Source organism: Rhipicephalus microplus, chromosome X, assembly GCF_043290135.1.
Source record: "Rhipicephalus microplus isolate Deutch F79 chromosome X, USDA_Rmic, whole genome shotgun sequence".
NCBI lineage: Eukaryota > Metazoa > Arthropoda > Arachnida > Ixodida > Ixodidae > Rhipicephalus > Rhipicephalus microplus.
This window is the reverse complement of record NC_134710.1, coordinates 116,888,286-116,906,636: the sequence shown is the minus strand read 5'-3', so window position 1 is coordinate 116,906,636 and position 18,351 is coordinate 116,888,286. Positions and strand designations below refer to the sequence as shown.

The following is an 18,351-nucleotide window of genomic DNA, read 5'->3' as shown; positions in this document are numbered from 1 at the left end:
TCAAAGGCGAGGTGAAATCACTGTCTGCTTCGATGATAACACCTAGGTCGATCATGCGGCGAATTTCGGCCTCTAGTATCTCTCTCTGTCTAGGTGACACCCGATACGGCTTACAGCTGATCGGCTTGTTAACCGTCAGCTCAATGTCGTGCTTAATCACATCCGTTTTGCCTGGCTTCTCGGAGAAAACGGTAGCGAATTCCTGTACTAAAAGCTCTAAATCTTCCTCTTGAGCCTTACTTAGGGTGTTCCCTGTGTCTACCCTATCGGACAATGTGCTGCTGACCGTGCCATCGGAAAGACAAAGGATTTCCGCGCCCTCATCCTCAGGAACATTGAGTGCAAGGTTTACTACTGCTTTTCGTCGCATGTAGGGTTTCATTAGGTTACTGTGATACACTTTGGGGCATTTCCGGCCCCACTTTACCTCGTAGTTGGTGTCTGAAAGCACTGACAACACTGTCGCTGGTCCCTCCCATTGTACGTCCAGCTTGTTTTTTTCTTGAAGGGCACAACAGCATCACCTCATCGCCCACTCTAAAGACTCGCTTTCGAGCTGACTTATCGTAACGGGCCTGGGAAAGCGCCTGTGCTGCGCGCATGTTGCTCTCCACCACTTCGCGTGTAGTCCCCAGTCGCCCCAATAAATCCAGTACATAGGAAACTACATTAGGGTCCTCCCCATATCCAGTCCATGACTCTCGTATTAAGTGCAGCGGACCTCTCAAGTTCCTGCCGTAGACAAGTTCAGCCGGACTAAAACCCGTACTCTCGTGTGGGGCCGACCTCAGAGAAAACATCGCAGCTGGTATACACCCCTCCCAGTCACTTTTATGCTCAAAGCACAAAGCTCGCAAAACGCGTTTCATGACCGAGTGCATGCGTTCCACAGGGTTCGACTGTGGATAGTGAATAGAGCTATGCGCGATTTTTATCCCGCAGCGTTCTAGGAATGTAGTCGTAAGGCAGCTTGTGAACACACTTCCGTTGTCACACTGTATCTCCGAGGGAAAACCCACCCGAGAAAAAATAGACAACAATGCGTCCACCACGCATACTGAACTCAACTCTTTCAGTGCGATTGCCTCCGGGAACTTGGTGGCAACGCACAGCGCGGTCAGGACGTACCGATATCCTGATTTAGATGGAGGCAGAGGCCCCACGATGTCAATCACGAGCCGACGGAAGGGTTCTGTGACTATTGGCACTAGTTTCATTGGTGCCTTCCATTTGTCTGTTGATTTTCCTATCCGCTGACAAGTGTCGCATCCACGGACAAACATCTCTACATCCTTCCAGCACCCGGGCCAGTAGAACTCCTGAGCCAGCTTAGCTTTCGTTTTCTTTATACCTAAGTGGCCCGCCCCGGCGTTGCTGTGGGCCAGGTCGAGAATGTTCCGCCGGTATTTTAGTGGAACTACCACTTGGTTGTAGACCCGCCCTTTAGCGTTCTCATACCTGCGATGCAACACCTCGTTTTGGGTGTAGAACGAAACGTTCTTCCTAGAGTTACCTTCCTTATGTATGGCATCTAGCAGCATAGAGAGTGCGAGATCCGCCTTTTGATCGACCACTAGCGTTGCACGGTCGGTTCTGGCTAGCTGACACCAACTGGTGGACGCGGGTGTTAACACCGAGCCTGTCACCAAGTCCTCGTTTTCGGGCGTTAGAGATATTTCCTCGCTGTTGTCGACCATAGCCCCAGTTTCCGTCTCGACAACTCGCATGGCAGACTCATTTTCCGTCGCAACTACCTCAGGTTTTCCTACACTGCCCTCGGACGTCTGTTCCCCAGAGGGTGAGCTGCTCAGCTGTTGCGTCAGCTCGCGCGCCTTCGAACGGGTAAGGGCCATGCAAGCTATTTCGGTGGCAAATGATTCTCCACGTGTTTTTAACATTTCCTCAGACTTATTTGAAAATAGGTAAGGGAAGTGCTCCGGAAGGTTGGCTGAAATTGCTGCTTCCGTACACAATTGGCCGAAAGGGCCCTCGATTACAACCCTTGCTATCGGTAGGCAGACGCTTTGCTTTTCTGCCACTTGCCGAATCCAGGCACACTCTCCTATATAGTCTTCGGAAGATACGCAACTTGGATGCGCTACATCCATTGTGGCCGCCGAGTCCCTCAATACCCTACACATTCGGCCGTTCACTGAGAGTGTCCTCATGTAAGGCTTCAACAGCTTTAAGCTATCCTCTGACTCCTGAATTGTGGCAAATGCCATGTGCCTCTTACAGCTCCTGGCCATGTGGCCCTTTTCTCCGCAGCTGTAGCAAACAACTGGCTTCCGCGCTTCTAACGCATGCGCTATGTCACCAGGCGCCTTTGAACCTGATGAAGGTGCCGCCTTAGTCCCCTCACTGTCCTTTCCCTGCTGATTGTCTAATAACTTGGAATTTTCGGGTTTCCAGTTATTTCTTGCAAACCTCTTGCGTCCCTGGTTTCCCGACCAGCTTTCTACCTTTTCATTTTTTTCCGAAGTTCGTGGTGTATTGCGGAGACTACGGCGTGAGCAGTAATCTTCGGCGAGTTCTGCTGCCCTGTTCATGTCTACGTCTTTCATCCTATCCTGCACCCAAAGCCTTACCTCCTCGGGAATTCCCCGGTAAAACTGCTCAAGTACCATCAACTCAATGACCTTGTCATGGTTGCCATAGACTTGCGCGCTTTTGAGCCACTCTTCAAAGTTGGCTCTAATTTGGTAGGCATAGTCTGAATGAGATTCGTTGCCCCTCTTAGAGTGCCTGAACCGCAGGCGGAAAGCCTCTGTCGATAGGCGACATTTTCGTAGCAATGCAGCCTTTACCCTGTCATACACCTCGGAGTCCTCTTTATTCATTCTTGCGATAACATCGGACACTTCGCCTGGTAGTACGCATATCAGTTTTTGTGGCCAAGTCTCCCTACTAAACCCTGCATTTTCGCATGCTCGCTCAAAATGCACGAGGTATAATGCAATGTCGTCACCCGCCTTGAAGGTGTGGATTAGATCCTTTATCTTTGATTCTCCACCCCCTGAATTTTGATTTCCCACGGACATACGAAGCTCCAGTTCTTTCAGACGGATTTCATGTTCTTTATCCTCGCGATCCCTCCTTATTTCCTCCTCTCTTTGTTCACGGGCTAAGCGCTCACGCTCCTCTTTCTTTGCCAAAATGGTTTCTCTGGCCTCAATGGCCTCTTCTAAACTCACTTCCTCTTTTCCCAAGTGCTCCAAAATTTGTTGTTTTCTTTTAACCGAGCCGACCGAAATATTCAGCTCCTGACAAATTTCGAGGAGTTCTTGGACCTTAAACTTCTCCATCTTAGATATGCACACCGTTTCTCTTCTAAGGTAATTTTGCCCACGAGCCACCCAATTCTTGGTCTGCGAATCAAAATTTACCAAAATCACCCTACCACGTTACCGACCATCTGCGCTAACGAGTCTGGCGAAAAGAAGAGCAAACACGCGGCACTCACCACTTCGATGCAGCCGACGCAGGCGAATCCCATAAGCTGCCAGCCACTGTTGCGCCTTTGGGTAGCGTGGTGCGGACTCGGGCCATCCGAGTCCCCGGAGAGGACGAGTAGAGAAGCCGGAGAAGGAGAAAAAAATGTTTATATACAGTATTTACATGGTAGCGTGGTACAACATGAAAAGAGAATCACACACGAGCGCCTCTGCGCTAGCGTTTTTATACATCGTCCGCCTTCCCAAGATCCCTTGCAAAGAAAATTTATGCGCAGGATACTCCAATGAGATCGTCGTCTTCCTCTCCGTCCCCGAAGAGGGAAAGCCAAACACCGCCTCCCTCTGAACCTAGGAAAGGGGCAAGACATGCCCAGTTCGCTGTTTGGTGAGGGAGACCCCACGCGCCAGCGTGGCACCACAGTGAGATGACGTGGAATCCCATGCGCAAAGTCGCTCCCTGATGCAGCCAGGTTGACTCAAGCAAGGCAGAATACCCCGTACAGCTGCTGGGTCGACGCTGCTTCGGAGTGTTGCTCTCGGCGGCTGACAAAAGCTTGGCCAACGACTTTTGTGTCAAGAGGAGCCGGCGACGTGGTTTTTCCAGATTGTCCGCGTCCGTCGCCGTCCCGGTGCAGGGTTGACTCATCAACAGCTGCCAGGTGCCAGCAGGCCGCGAAGACCACGTGGAACTTGGGCGAGGCACAACAGCGTGCATAGCGGTGTGACTGGTAAATCTGAGAGCGCGAAACAACATGCGACGTGTTACACTCGCAATGTGTCAGAGCACTGTCGGGAAATGCCCGTTGGATGTTGGACTACTTGGCAGAGTTAACACTGCATAGATAACACTGCGTAGAAGCATAGTACGGGGATTTCCTACACCGAGAGAAAGGACGGGAGCCGGGACAAAATTTGTAGTGCCATCTCTCGGGCTCCTTGCGAAGCAGAGCATTATCGGGCACCGGATAGTCCCGGCGTTCGCTCACCTAAAGTATTCTTGCACCGTGGTTGTCATTTATACTGTGTTTAACAAAACCGAGTCCGTTTCATATACTTGCAGTGTTAGTATGACGGCCCTCCCACAAACGGCAGCTACACAAAAGCATCATTTATCTGCATTATATGTTGCTGTTAGCAACACGAAAACACTGCTTAAAAAAGCCAATTTGAATACGCGAGGCTGCGCGTACGTGAACCTGTGTCAAGTTGCTGCGAAGGCACGTTTAACACTCATGCCTGCCCCAACAGGCATGAGCGTAAAACATGTGCATGCATGAGTGAGCTGCAGTGAACTCTGAAATGACGTTTTGATGTAGTAAGCCATAATAGACTGTTTTATTTTTGTTGCCCCTTCAGATGTTGCCCCTCTTGTAAAGTTGAATCACAGTGTGACACCGTCATCTGATTTGTTTACACATATATATGAAATTAGCTTATGCTCTTATTGCCAAAGACGAGCATGCCGGTAAATAATAAAATCATAAATTTTAATCAAATCTCCACACAACAATTACAGATTTATTCGTTTTATTAACTGGCTATCTTCACTGTCGACACGTCCTTAAAAATTTCACCATTATTGCTGCATGACTGTTTCGAAGCAGCACAGTTTCACTAGTTTCGCCACGATATCATCTTTAAAAGTAGCAGTGCCGAGTAGTACGGCAATTCGACCTTCGATTATTGTCTGCTATAGACTAAGGTCTGAGCAAGCGCGTTATTTTGACCTAAAGAGCAAGATCTGTAAGTGTCGAACAACTCAGTTTCCGTTTGAGTGTACATGAGGTATCATACCAGGGCGTGCGCAAAAATTTTTGCTGGAGTCAACATCCCCAGAGTGAGTGGGAGAGGAGGGTGCCATCAAGCACAGGCAGCTTTTCCTACACTGCTGGGTCATGATCGGCAATATTAGTGTGTAAAATGCAAAGTTGACTGACAATACTGAAGGCCATTTCACACGAATATGCGGGACCTGAGTGTGTTAATCTACGTGTGGCCTATGGCTTCAGCATAGAAAAATAGCATCAAAACGTTCAAGGAGGGGCCTGTTCCCCCCTCCCTGCACCACGCTCTGGATGCTCATGATCATGTCGACAGCGGTAGCAACGCGTTTCAAAAATATTTCAGACAGCGAAGAACAACAAGCGTGGGGCTGTGAATATTGCAGTGATGTTAGGCTGTAAACCACCAAAAGCATTCTTCGTCTAAGCATGATTACGTGTTAATGCCTTTCCGCAACATCGTAGCCTTTTCAAACTCCGCACTCACAGTAAACTGCTTCCACACGTGCCGGCAACACGTTCTTGGTTTTTAACGGGCGCGAAAATGGCGGACACCGTAGCAGAACACGCGGTTGTTTACTCTCTTCGAAGCGGCGGCTGTGGAGTGCATCGAACAACACGGAGAAAAACGCTTCTGCGTGGCATCGAGACATTTTAATGACATTAATCTCGTAGTGAATCCGGCTTCAATCGATGACAAGAAGCGCATCTGATCAAAACAGAGCTCTAGGTTTATGTAAGCGTGATACAGCAGATTGGTCGTCCACCGAATGGAGTGAGGATGGACCTCTGTATGAAGAGAGCACGCTTGAAAGGCTACTTACAACGCACGGCTGCAAGATTTGGCTGAGCTGTTCAGAGAAGCGCCTGCATTCAGCCGGACGTGTTCTCTTACCAAGCCAGAGCCTTGGTACATTTTTCGTTTCCTTGGTACACAGTGTTAAAGGGGTGGGGCCACCAAATTTGTGGCTTGCGCGCTCCTTGCTGTAAGCGTCCCTTATAGCTCCATGAAGCATGATACACGTACCGAAATTCATGTATTGCCCCGCCGTGGTGGTCCAGTGGCTAAGGTACTCGGCTGCTGACCCGCAGGTCGCGGGATCGAATCCCGGCTGTGGCGGCTGCATTTTCGATGGAGGCGAAAATGCTGTGGGGCCGCGTGCTCAAATTTCGGTGCACGTTACAGAACCCCACGTGGTCAAAATTTCCGGAGTCCTCCACTACGGCGTCTCTTGTAATCACATGGTAGCTTTGGAACGTTAAACCCCACATATCAATCAATCACGATTCATGTATTCCCGCTAAATATTTTAATATCGCCTCATTTATGTGGAGAACTTTCGGTTTCTGAGCGACAGTTGGGCAGCAACGTAGCAAATGTAGGTGGCTTGGTCACGTGACCACAGAAGGCTGTGACGCAAGGTGTCGTGCTGAGTACCGTCTGCTCTCTCACAAACGTGCCGCACAAGCACGAGCAAAACAAGTGTGTCGGCAGTTACCATGGCTAGCTGCAGCAGCCGCAAAAGGTGCTTTGCCTGTACGTACGTTGTGAAGGTTACTCACATCATGAAATATCTGGTGTGACGTCACTACAGCTTTCACTAGTGCTGGACGCGCTAGAGATGCGGGAGAAGGAGCATTTAGGCACACTTTGGAAGTGAATAAATATAGATTCTAAACGTTTGTTGTGTCCAGCCTTCCCGTGGAATGTCCCTGCATGCAGAGGAAGGCAACAGGCTTGTCATAGCCTCGAAATTTTATGGCCCCACCCCTTTACACTTTCCACTCATCAGAGCCAGCCAATATGTATAAATATTTCCTTAAGTTTTTGTCGCTGAGCATCAGCGAGCCAACCACACAGCAAAGGACATTATCAACACGGTTACAGTGTTTAAAAACACAGTTCCACTGAGGTTGCGAAAGCTGTCCCTACGTTTATAGAACCTCCTCTGCCCGTTATATAACGTTGTTCTGTGCTGCATGCAGCCGAAATCACAAAAATCACTGTAGGGGCCGCTGGAGACAATGCTCTCATTATTTACGTGCATAAGAGCAGATGGAAAAGAGCTACCGCTAGCACGTTGCGAATTGCTGTCTTCCCGTGAAGTACCCGTTGCTGCGCGTGGCTTTCTGACGCGGCGGCGCGCCCTCTTTCTATGGAGGGAGAGGGTACGTGGCTACGTAAAGCCGCACACCCTCGCCCCATAGAGAGAGAAGGTGCGAGAAGGTAGCGGTGATTATATATATATATATATATATATATATATATATATATATATATATATATATATATATATATATTTAAATAAAGCATCCCAACTTTTCGAAGGGTTCTCGACACCCGTGTTTAGATAAATATTCAAAAAAAATTCGTGTCAGTACTTCTCCAAAAAAAAATAAAACTTAACCAGAATTTTAAATTATCAACAGGAATATACGGATATAAATAATAAAACGAATAGGCAGTTCTGTTATACCACCTTTTTTTTGTTGCATTGTGCACCATACTTAACCAATTGATGCAGTTTACAGCAATGCTGGCACTTTAATGTGACAGTTTACAAGTTATACAAGCTAAACCGTAACACATTCTTGCTGGTTCTCATAATTCTTGCAAAGGCTATGGAACTACTCTCCTGTTGGAACACAATTGGTTCAGCTGCTCCCTAGCAGAGAGAAAGAATACAAGGTAGGGAGGTTCACTCGACTATGCCCGGTTTGCTACCTTACACGTGTGGAACAACAGAATTTCTGTATTCGCATACACTTTGAAGGAAACTGCGATCTCCAAACCAAAACATTCTTCGAGGAAAAGACGAGACGATGGGAAATCTGCCTAATAGTTGCAGCACATTCCATTAAATATTTGTAAATTTTCCCCAGATTAAGCTGTAGCTCATAAAATTTTGGTACAAAAATGAGCCTTTCATAGTACTTTACTGCTACATTTTTCACATCTATAACCAAATCTGAAAAAAATGCCACGAGTTTTAAACATGACCCTCATAGTAACTAAGCTGAAGGGGAGGCACTATATATGTGTGATGCCAGAGATCAAAGATAAGCCCTGGCACATTCACCACACTTTTATTCCGTTGCTCCAGTCCTTCTACCCCGTTGGCTTCTGCCATTGCTTGTTATGTCAGATATATGGCTGCTAGGATGCGAAACTTTATATATGCAAAGAAAGCAGTGTTGCATCTGGCATTAATGCTACCCAGCTGCATGTGCAATGGATTAAATCATTCAAAGAATGCTCAGTACACCACACAAACTCTTAGCACCTGGCAAGCCGGCTTTCAATAGCTGCATTCTGTTAAAATAGGGAATTAGAGAAAACCAAGAGCGAAGAAAAATATCAAAACATGAATGAGCAATGCATGACCCAAAAGTTGGATTGGGCGGGCAGTGAGGTGCTATGCGGCGTAAGTGATATAGCTTGCGCGAAAGTGTGGAGCATGTTAGGTTTTCAAGACAAATTTAGTTTGTTATTTATTCAGTACACACTGCAGATCACAATGTGGTTCTTGCGAGATGTGCATACACGATTATATACAAGAATACATATATATATTACATATACTTAAATCCATTAATATGACAATTTACTTCAGTAAAACATTTCAAAAACATTTCAAAAACATGTATCTGTATGGAAATCTCAAGGCAAATTGCAATCACTTTGTTATAATGAGGTTTGAATGTAGTAGCCGCAGGTTTTCATGACGTTAAGCATTAGAAACTGCCCTTGTAAAGTAAAAAAAAAATGCAGCAATTTTAGCAGACTCATTATGCCATGTTGAACGTCTATTTTGAACGAATTCAAAAAGCAATGAGCCAACTACAGCCGGACACAACTTCGGAAGGCAGTGGAATTTCTTTCTCAAAGGTGGACGATTATGAGCCTACACAAATATGCACGCACTCAAGGCTGACATCATGAGCCCACTGGCTGGCCACTCCTCTGTCCGGCATGCAAGCGATATCATTTAGCTGCGAAGGCTTTCAGCGGTCCCTGTTTTGTCATCCAGGAGGGGCCATTTCTATCTTCTCAAGTTGTATCCAACTATAGCACATTGAACTGGTCCTTCTGGACAGTCTTAAAAAAAAATTGTTGAAAGCTCATGGAAGCATGTTGCTGCAACATTTTCTGCAACAATCTAACTTTTGTATGCATGTTGCTGCAACATTTTCGAGATGTTCACGATGCGATTCATATGAAATTCTGCAACTTTATAGCTGCAATTTTTTAGGAATGTGCCTACTGAAATGCCAATCTCACACACAAAAAAGAGAAAACCAATGTTATGCAGATTCACCAAAAATATGCATCAGAAATTTTAGCAACGTGGGGACAGCAAGTGCATGGGGCCTACAGTTATAACTGGTGCCATTAAAAACTGTTCACCCATTAAAAGCCTTCACAACCATCATGCCAGGTGACGTGCTGCTAGTAGTGAGTAGATGGCTCCTGCAATTTTTCACAATTGCTACCAGCCTGTGTCAGCAATAAAGTTCGCAAATGTTCTCAATGAGCAGGTAATTGAGCTCTTTTCTCACTAGACCTTTACATCATAACAGTAGCTTATGCTTCAGTACAAAGCAGCATATTTCAAGCTATTCCAACCAATACAAGAGCTGTCAACTGTATCTAGCAATAGCAAGCCAATTACCAAAAGTGAACATTTTGGGATTTCAAGCTCTGCAGCTGAACCAAGGCTATGAAATACATTATAGTGTAAGGCTAGGGTTAAACAATAACACGCGAGACTGCTTGATGTGCAAAAGTACCTAATGGAACCATGACTATTTTTGGCAGCACAATTCAAGAGCTACTGTAGAAATTTCATGCTATGCTAAAATAAATACATTTCTAAGCTTTTGCAGACTCAAGCTTTATTTTTGCTGAAAACAGGCAATTAAGGTGCTTTCAAAATTTCAGCAGAGCCACAGATTCAATTGAGACCATAGCTTGCCAATTTATTTTAATGACACTGTCCTTCAAACAGATTTGAGCTTTCACTGCAATTCTTCCCCAAGTCCCTGTGAATGCAGCTCACGGCCCTTGCATAGAGCAGCAACAGATGGCAGCATACACATATGCCAGCATACAGTGGATTAAGATTGGCAAACTTCTAAAGGGACCAGATTGCTGTGTATGTTGATTTCTTTCTTGAGTGCATTGTTTGATTTCTCGATGTCCTCTTCCATCAGCATAATATTCTCAAGGGAAGCCATTACAGAACAGAAAGCAGATGACAGAAGAAATAAATAAGTACACCTCACAAACACTGGAAAGACAGACAATAGATGTGCAAAGTTTAAATCACTAGTAAACCTTGCTGATTCACCACATACTCTTGTAGCAAAGTTTTATTACCTGCATTTCAACTTTACAGTCACTAACTAAAAAAGGAATGTTTGGTGCAAGTCCTGGAATGCAGAGTTTGTCATAAAAACCATGCAATCACATTTATGAAGGCCTGCCTTCAGAGTCAATGTTCGTGGAAGAATTCTGGATGCACAGTTTTTTTTTACAAGGCACTTGAGCTCGAAGAAAAAGCGTGCCAAAGGAAGCATGTAAAGTCTATAAAAAAAAAGTGTCAGTGCAAGCACAGGATGTGTAAGATTCATCACTAGGGAAAAAAAAAAAAGAGCACAAGAATGCATGTCACTTGCACCTATGGAACTTGAAGAGGCAACGTCAATAACAACATATAAAAAGGTCAGTGCAGCAAGAGGCTGTCAAAATGGTGTAACCTATGCACAAAATCATTTATGAAAATGAGTAACAGTCAGCATTGTTTAAAACAAAACAAAAAAGGCTTCATACACACTGCAGGAAAAAAAATACTGCAATGCCACACATGCACAACACGTCCCTTTATGGGCCTGTCTAATGTATAAAAAATATATATATATATATATATGGTATGTATTTGTATAGTGTCTTTTCGTAAAACAGAAAAGCATCAGTAGCAGCTGCCTAATGCAGCTGCCTTCAAAAGGATGCAGGAATCCTGGTGCTGCTCATGGCTTCTTGGGCAAGCGAGCCTTGTACATGGGCTGGCCCTCCGGGATGGCTGAAACACTTGCCTCACAGCCAATGCCCTCTATCTAAAACAGACGGGGAAGGGGCTCTGCCTGTGGCACCAGGAAGGGCCCCTTACCACGGTGGCTGAATAGGACAAAAGGAGAGAAGAAGAGTCCCTGAAAATGGGTCTGTGCCTAGGCACATGTCAAAGAGTGATCACGCCGTCATGGGTGCTACGAGGAGGTGTTTCGTCAAGGCCCTCAAATCCAGCAGTGTGGTCCCTGATTTCATCTTCATCCAAGCGGTCATCATCCGAGACTACGGATGGGTTGGAATTGTGAGAGCCATGTGACATCTGCGAAGAGCGGCCAAATGAGCCCCTTCGAGGCAGTGTGCCCACACTACACTGGTTGGCTGGACGGATTGTGATGATCAAGTTGGACGAATTCGCCACCATCATGTCAGTCACCTGCATGGACAACACAAATGAAGTTGTCTTATGGAAGCAGTACTGTAAAATTTGCTTATTATTTTTTTTTGAAACAGCAAGACAAATAAGTTATAATATAAAAGTCTCAATTTTTGAGACATCTCATAATCATATAGTGGTTTTGGGACGTTAAACCCCACATATCAATCAATCAATTTCTGAGACATCATCAGAAGCAATGCTGTGACATTGAAGCACCACAAATTGCCATATAGTAATTAGAAACCATGTTAATGTGGCATTGCAAGTCACTGATGCCTGGGTCAGTCAGTACAGAACAGTGACTGCATACCACATTCTATGTGAAAAATATACAATGGTAAATCCATCCCTTAAAATTTCATGTACAGAATAACACACCCTCAAGTGAAGGGCCACACTACCAATCAGTACTGGAATAAACAACAATTTGTGTTCAGTGTGTGGTCAGAGGTACTGCCTGTAATTGTAATACAAAGTTATCATGGGAAGCCAGATTATAGATCCCCTAATAACAAAAATACTGCACCAGCCCCACTAATTTCATGACAAGAGAGCTGTAGTCCTTTTAATATATTTAGCATAAATGAAATGAACAAGCAAACAGAAAACACACCATGTATTTTGCTATCTGTGGTATAGAAAGGGTAGGTTATTTCTCTGCCATACAGTGTCAGTATGCAAGTATATCACCCTGCTTCTGAAAGTACAGGTGCAAGCACCACACCAAAATAATGCTCTCTTTCCTCTGAAGATATATCAAAAAATGAAAACATAGTATTGCAGAGAAACAATGGGAAACAGCAGACACAATAAATGCACATGTTTTCTTTAGCACGTCTTGCACTGGGAGAAGCAACCATACCTGATCTAATGTCTTGCCACCAACTTCAATGCCATTAACTTCCAATACTTCATCATTGACAGCCAGAAGACCTGTGCCTTCAGCAAGACCTCCAGGCACTAAGCGCGATATGAAGATCCCTGGCAGTCGATCCAGACCATGTGGAGTGACACGCACACTGGTGCCATCCCGAATATAGAACCCTAAAGGCTTGTCGGAACCATGCTTGACCAAGCGAACTCGTCGACAGGTGTCGGGCACCACATCTACGTCAATAATAGATGACACCTGGCGGAAATCTTCAGGTAATGATATGGAAAGGGCAGGCCGGGCTGTTCGTACACCAGCTGGCAAAAGGTACTGGCCCAGAAAACGCTTCTTGCGGCTAGCTCCAGGGCCCCCAAAACCATTCAGCTCCTCACGGCTGTCCCCTGCACATACAACATTCCATTAGTATGTTATAGGTCTGTTGAAGTGTTACCCTAGTTACCAACTATTAAAAATATTTTTTGTGGTACACGGACTTTGCACTTTCAAAGTGGGGGGAAAAATAATCAATAGAAACAGTACAAACATGTACAAGTTGCTAGGTAAACTTAATTTGGTTATGCTGCTAAACCACAGGCAAAATGTAATTGGGTACCAAAAACTAAAAAGCTAGCGTCTTACGTGTGTGTATATACATAAAATAAAAAGCTAAGTTTACTGAGTAAGCATGCTGTTATACAGAGAGTCTCTTCCAGTAGTACAGCTTGTAGTCTAAAAAACAGGGGGTTAAGGGTCCAGCTTTCCTGGATGCACAAACTTAAGGTTTAAAAATAAACCATTTTGAGTGGCTGTGCAATTGTTAAAAATGAATGATAGTTTGCATTTAAAGAATCTCATAATAGATAATGCTTCTGCAATACGCAAATTTTTTAGCTGTATTATTTGACTAAGAAAAAGACTGTGCAGGTCTAAAGTAGGTAAAATAAAGAAATGTGAAAAAATTTATACTAAGAATTTTCAAAGATCAACTCAAGCCTGACAAACCATTTTTAGTTTTCCTACCACATTAGATCAGCTAAAAGTAAATGGTAAGAAGATAATGCACTATTGTAAATTACAGCACAATGTGAAGCTTGTTTAGAACACAAATGTGTGTGACTGCATATGCCTTCAAATCACGTTAGTTACAATAAACAAGATTTGCAGCGAGACTAAATAGATAAAAACTCCAGTGACACTACAATCCCAGCATCCTTCCAACTCCCTGAGAACTACTTCACATCAAATTTTTGCAGGGCATGCCAGGGCTAATCAAAACTCGCAATCAACATAAATTCAAATGTGAACAATTCGAAAGCCACTCCAGTGTTCATTTCCCAGGTTTAGTCAATTTCTATGAGTTGTTTAATTGAAACTCCATGCTCAGAAATTGGCTACATGGTGAACACTTCTATGCCCCACAGACATTTTGATGATTAACTTTGCATGTATGATTTAGCTTAAACTGATGGTACCTGTCAGAAAATTCAAATGTAAGCTATGAAATCAAGTGGAATGGCTCAAATACATTCACAACAAATTGGAAGGCCTAGCCATTAAGGATGGTTACTAATCGAAGTGCACAAAATGAATTCAGGAACAATTCACATAGGTTATGAATGTGAATACTATGAGCAAATGCATGCATAACAGACTTTTGCTCATCCTCTTTTGCTCAAACCACAAAGTGAAAACAAGAGTGCTTAGAATGATGATAAAAACAACAAACATCCTCTTGGCACCTTTTCTCTGGATGAGTAACCGCAACAGTGGTCTTGCAGACTGGACAGCACGTGCAAAGTTCTCATCATTGTTGATAGGCAGCAGGTCACCATGGATGGGGTCAGTGTAGCAGAGACTGAACGGCACTTCAGAGATGCTGTGAAATCGTTCAATGAGGCGACAGAACTCATCGTATCGAGACAGCTCCGACTTGTCCAGTGAGAATCGTCGAAATTCTGCGTCAAACTAATAAAAATTAAAATAATAAGCAATGATGCATTAGTAAGATCTGCTCTGCTGTTGCAAGACCACAGGTTATTTCAAAGTTGATAAAGTGAACTACAAAATCAGGGGCCTTATTCATATGGCTAAGAAGATTTTTGAGCTCGCTAAAGATAGAAACAATGTACATTTGTTTTTGAAGACGAACATTGCAATGTTGGCAATTTATTTCAAAAGCTTAATGTAGCACAAAACAACACAGGGACATAAGAAGGCCCATAGGGAGGCCACACAGTGCTATGGTGGTGCACTGTGTATATGAGCTTTCTCATTTTCATCTGCTGTTTTGCACTACATTAGAGCTTCTCAAGTTGTTTTTGAAGAAGCAGGGAACACCTTTTTAACATGTGAAAATGTTCTTGTGTACTGCCTGGTTACACACTTATTAGTTACATGGAACCAGTCATAAAATTATAAAAACCATTAACATGCAGCAGTAGCTTGGCCCTTTAGGGTACAGTCACACTCAATATGACTTGCAACACGGGAGCGTGTGGCTTCAAAAGCTCACAGATTGCACATGGCTTTCACTAGCCCTTATTCCATTATTAAATGCGTTTCTCCTGCCCCGCCACAGTGGTCTAGTGGCTAAGGTACTCGGCTGCTGACCCACAGGTCGCAGAATTGAATCCCAAATGTGGCGGCTGCATTTCCGATGAAGGCGGAAATGTTGTAGGCCCGTGTGCTCAGATTTGGGTGCACGTTGAAGAACCCCAGCTGGTCGAAATTTCCGGAGCCATTCACTACGGCGTCTCTCATAATGATATCGTGGTTTTGGGATGTTAAACCCCAAAAATCAATCAAATGCGTTTCTCCGACATAGGTATGATCCCAAATAGAAAAATAATATTTTATTGTTTGACATCAAGCTGTGCTTGTTCCCATGGTTTGTTTTTGTGTCAATCTTGTTTTTTCGTGCTGCATGCTTCCATGGGTCCATGCCAACTGGCCCATCTGTCTACACCTTTTCAACAATTTTTAGTTGTTGAAATAAGAACGTGAAGCTGTGCGCAACCTTTGAACTAGCGAGGACACACACTCTAGTGTTGCAAGCCATATTCAGGGCGCCTGTAGATATAGTGAAAAAACAAATGGAACCGAGTTACACAACAGCCTGCTGGAGCCAGAGATGCAAACATAAATGACATTTTGCCAATAGCAACATTACAGCCAATTCACTAGCAGGAGGAAAAAGCCGTTATTGTAAGAACTTTTGATTCCACGCTCATCCCTGTGCTTTCATTCTTTTATTGCTGAAGCATTGGTAGCCACCAAGTAAGTAATGATGGAAGCCTGACTAACATATGACAGTAATGTTAGAAATGGAAAGCTGGAAGGTGCTATCTCCTGTGTAAAAATGTCCAGCTGTTATCTTAAGTACAGCCAGGCAATGCATATGATCGAACACTAATGTTTATTCTATGCTTCTAAACAAATTCCGCAAGCACAAGGCACACCATGTGTGGGAACGTAACCATGATAAACTGAAGCGTTTTCCATGCTTGAGCTGTGATGGAAGTTCTCGGTTTTAAAGCTTGGAAAACAGCAGTCGACACATGCAAATCAGAGATGTGCAAAGGTGCTGGCTGACAGGTGACAATTCCTTTCCTCAAACTCGGCAAAGTATGATAGGCAACACTAGGGGCTATTGTGAAGTTATCAGCCTTACATGATCTAGTGTCATAAAACTAGCTTTTGCTTGCATTTCAGAACATTAGTTGGCCACATGTGCTTGATGCTGAGACGCATTGTTGATTTCCTGCTGTTCCAAAATAAACAAGAGAGAGCTTGAGATTAGGAGATCTACCAGTTTCAAAAAGTAATAACTAAAACTTTGTTCAATTAACATAGTATAATTTAAGCTGTGTTGTCTCTCCTAATCAAAACTATGATGGAGAGTTTGATACTGCTGCCTTTTAGCAAGCACAGCTGTGTATACAAATATATATGCAAGGAAAGAATGCAGGAAAATGAGAGAGAGGAAAGGCAAGGTGCAAAGAATGAAGGATATGAAAACATGGAGCAACAGTAGAAAATAATGTCATTGCCAATAATGAAAGGAGATTTATGATTGAAACTTAGCTGTCACACACCCACATGGGTATTTCATATAAATATTGCATCTCAAAAACACAAGTGCTAAACAATAAAACACTGCTCAAGTCAAAGCCTGAATCAAACAGGGCCTTATTTGATTCAGTTTTTGAGCACTCAAGCATTTTATACTATCAACATGTCAAACTACAAAAAAGGAGGGGGGGGGGGGGGTAAGCTTCCATTCTATTTTCACAAAACGAACTACACAATAAAGTCGGATTCCAACACAAGGAAATGTTGCAGAAAACATGGTTCATATGAACATTCTCTCATGACAGGCACTGGCACATAGAAACGAGAACAAGGCTGATAAATAGCCATGAAGCGTAATTAGCACTTTGACTGAAAAAAGAAAAGAAAAAAAAAAACAATGTCTGCCCAACTGCTACAGCTGTCAACAGTCGTGGACTATGCAATCAGAGTAATCATACCCTGAAAAAACAATACACCTATTATCTGAATGTCATTTTGTTTAAACTAAATTTGCCAGCACTTAGTTACAGTACTATAGGTTCAGTAGCCCGAGTGGAATTTACTACTATGTGTGCAAGAAAGGAAAGTGTTTCACGGTTCAAACAGACTCGTCGGAACAAAACCTAATTTCCTGTATCAGTTTATTTTCTGTTTCAAAATTGCGAGTTTGCACGACGGTGCCACAAAAGACAGCAGAATGGGCAACTAAGCGACACCACTAAATAAGGCACGTCGTGCTGAAACGAAAAAAAATTAAAAAGATGAGCTGAACTTCTCTCATTTACATGCACACTCGGGGCTCGGCAAGGATGCAGCCACCCGTGAAAAACGAAAAAAAAAATGTATATAATAAAGAAAAAAAAAGGCGTGCCTTTCTCATGCATGAAGAATGCGTCAGAGAGCACACATTCCGATCAGCGCGCTATTTCCGCCGTCGAGGCTCGAACTTTACGGCTTAGAAATCTAGCACCTCTTCGCGTCAAACTGACAAATACATTCCAGATGAGATAGATTGCTGCTGAACCAAAAAGCAGGTCAGGACACAAATGCCGCCAAAAGCTGCAATGACACGACATCCGTGGCGCGCTGCATTATAGCTCTCCCACAATATTCACTCGCACAAACATGCTGAACTAGCTAATTAAGAACGTCAAAGTAACGAGGACGCAATACCAGGAACATCGCGACAGTCCGGGGTTTCGACGCAATCATGTCCCAATAGCGAACTTCTCACGGTTGGGGATTCGTGATTTGCACAAGCATACTTACGCGCTGCAACCTGTAGAAACAGCGGAGCATGCAAGCAGATACAGTTAATCAAAGACAACGCGGTTACAGAGAACAAAACAAAAAATATTTCCAAGTACCGTTAATAAAATTAGGGGGAAGACAGCACCTGCCAAATTAGGCCTAAAAACACACAAACTTACCTTGCTTTTTACTTCTAGAATACTGCCGTTCTGGTGATGATGCAAATTCTTCAGCGGTTTGGACATTGCTCGTTCATTGAGCAGACTACAACACTAACATGTCCTGTAGCGCCACGAATGTTCGCGATTAAAACTTTATAAACAAAAGTCCACAGACATGCTCACACACCATGACACACACACAAACTTCCTCTCGAGCAAAATGTCGTCATCGCATACCGCAGCCTGCTGCCCACA

General features: G+C 44.0%; 1 protein-coding gene across 1 annotated transcript; it reads right to left on the bottom strand.

Moving 5' to 3' along the window:
• Positions 1-10,591: 10,591 nt before the first annotated feature.
• Positions 10,592-18,328, bottom strand: par-6 (partitioning defective protein 6). Its single transcript, XM_037427565.2, has 4 exons — positions 18,115-18,328; positions 14,353-14,578; positions 12,605-13,014; positions 10,592-11,739 (listed from the first exon to the last, which is right to left on the bottom strand). The coding sequence occupies exons 1-4, from the start codon at positions 18,178-18,180 to the stop codon at positions 11,476-11,478; spliced, it is 966 nt and encodes a 321-aa protein (XP_037283462.1). The 5' UTR covers positions 18,181-18,328; the 3' UTR covers positions 10,592-11,475.
• Between the last annotated feature and the right edge of the window lie 23 nt (positions 18,329-18,351).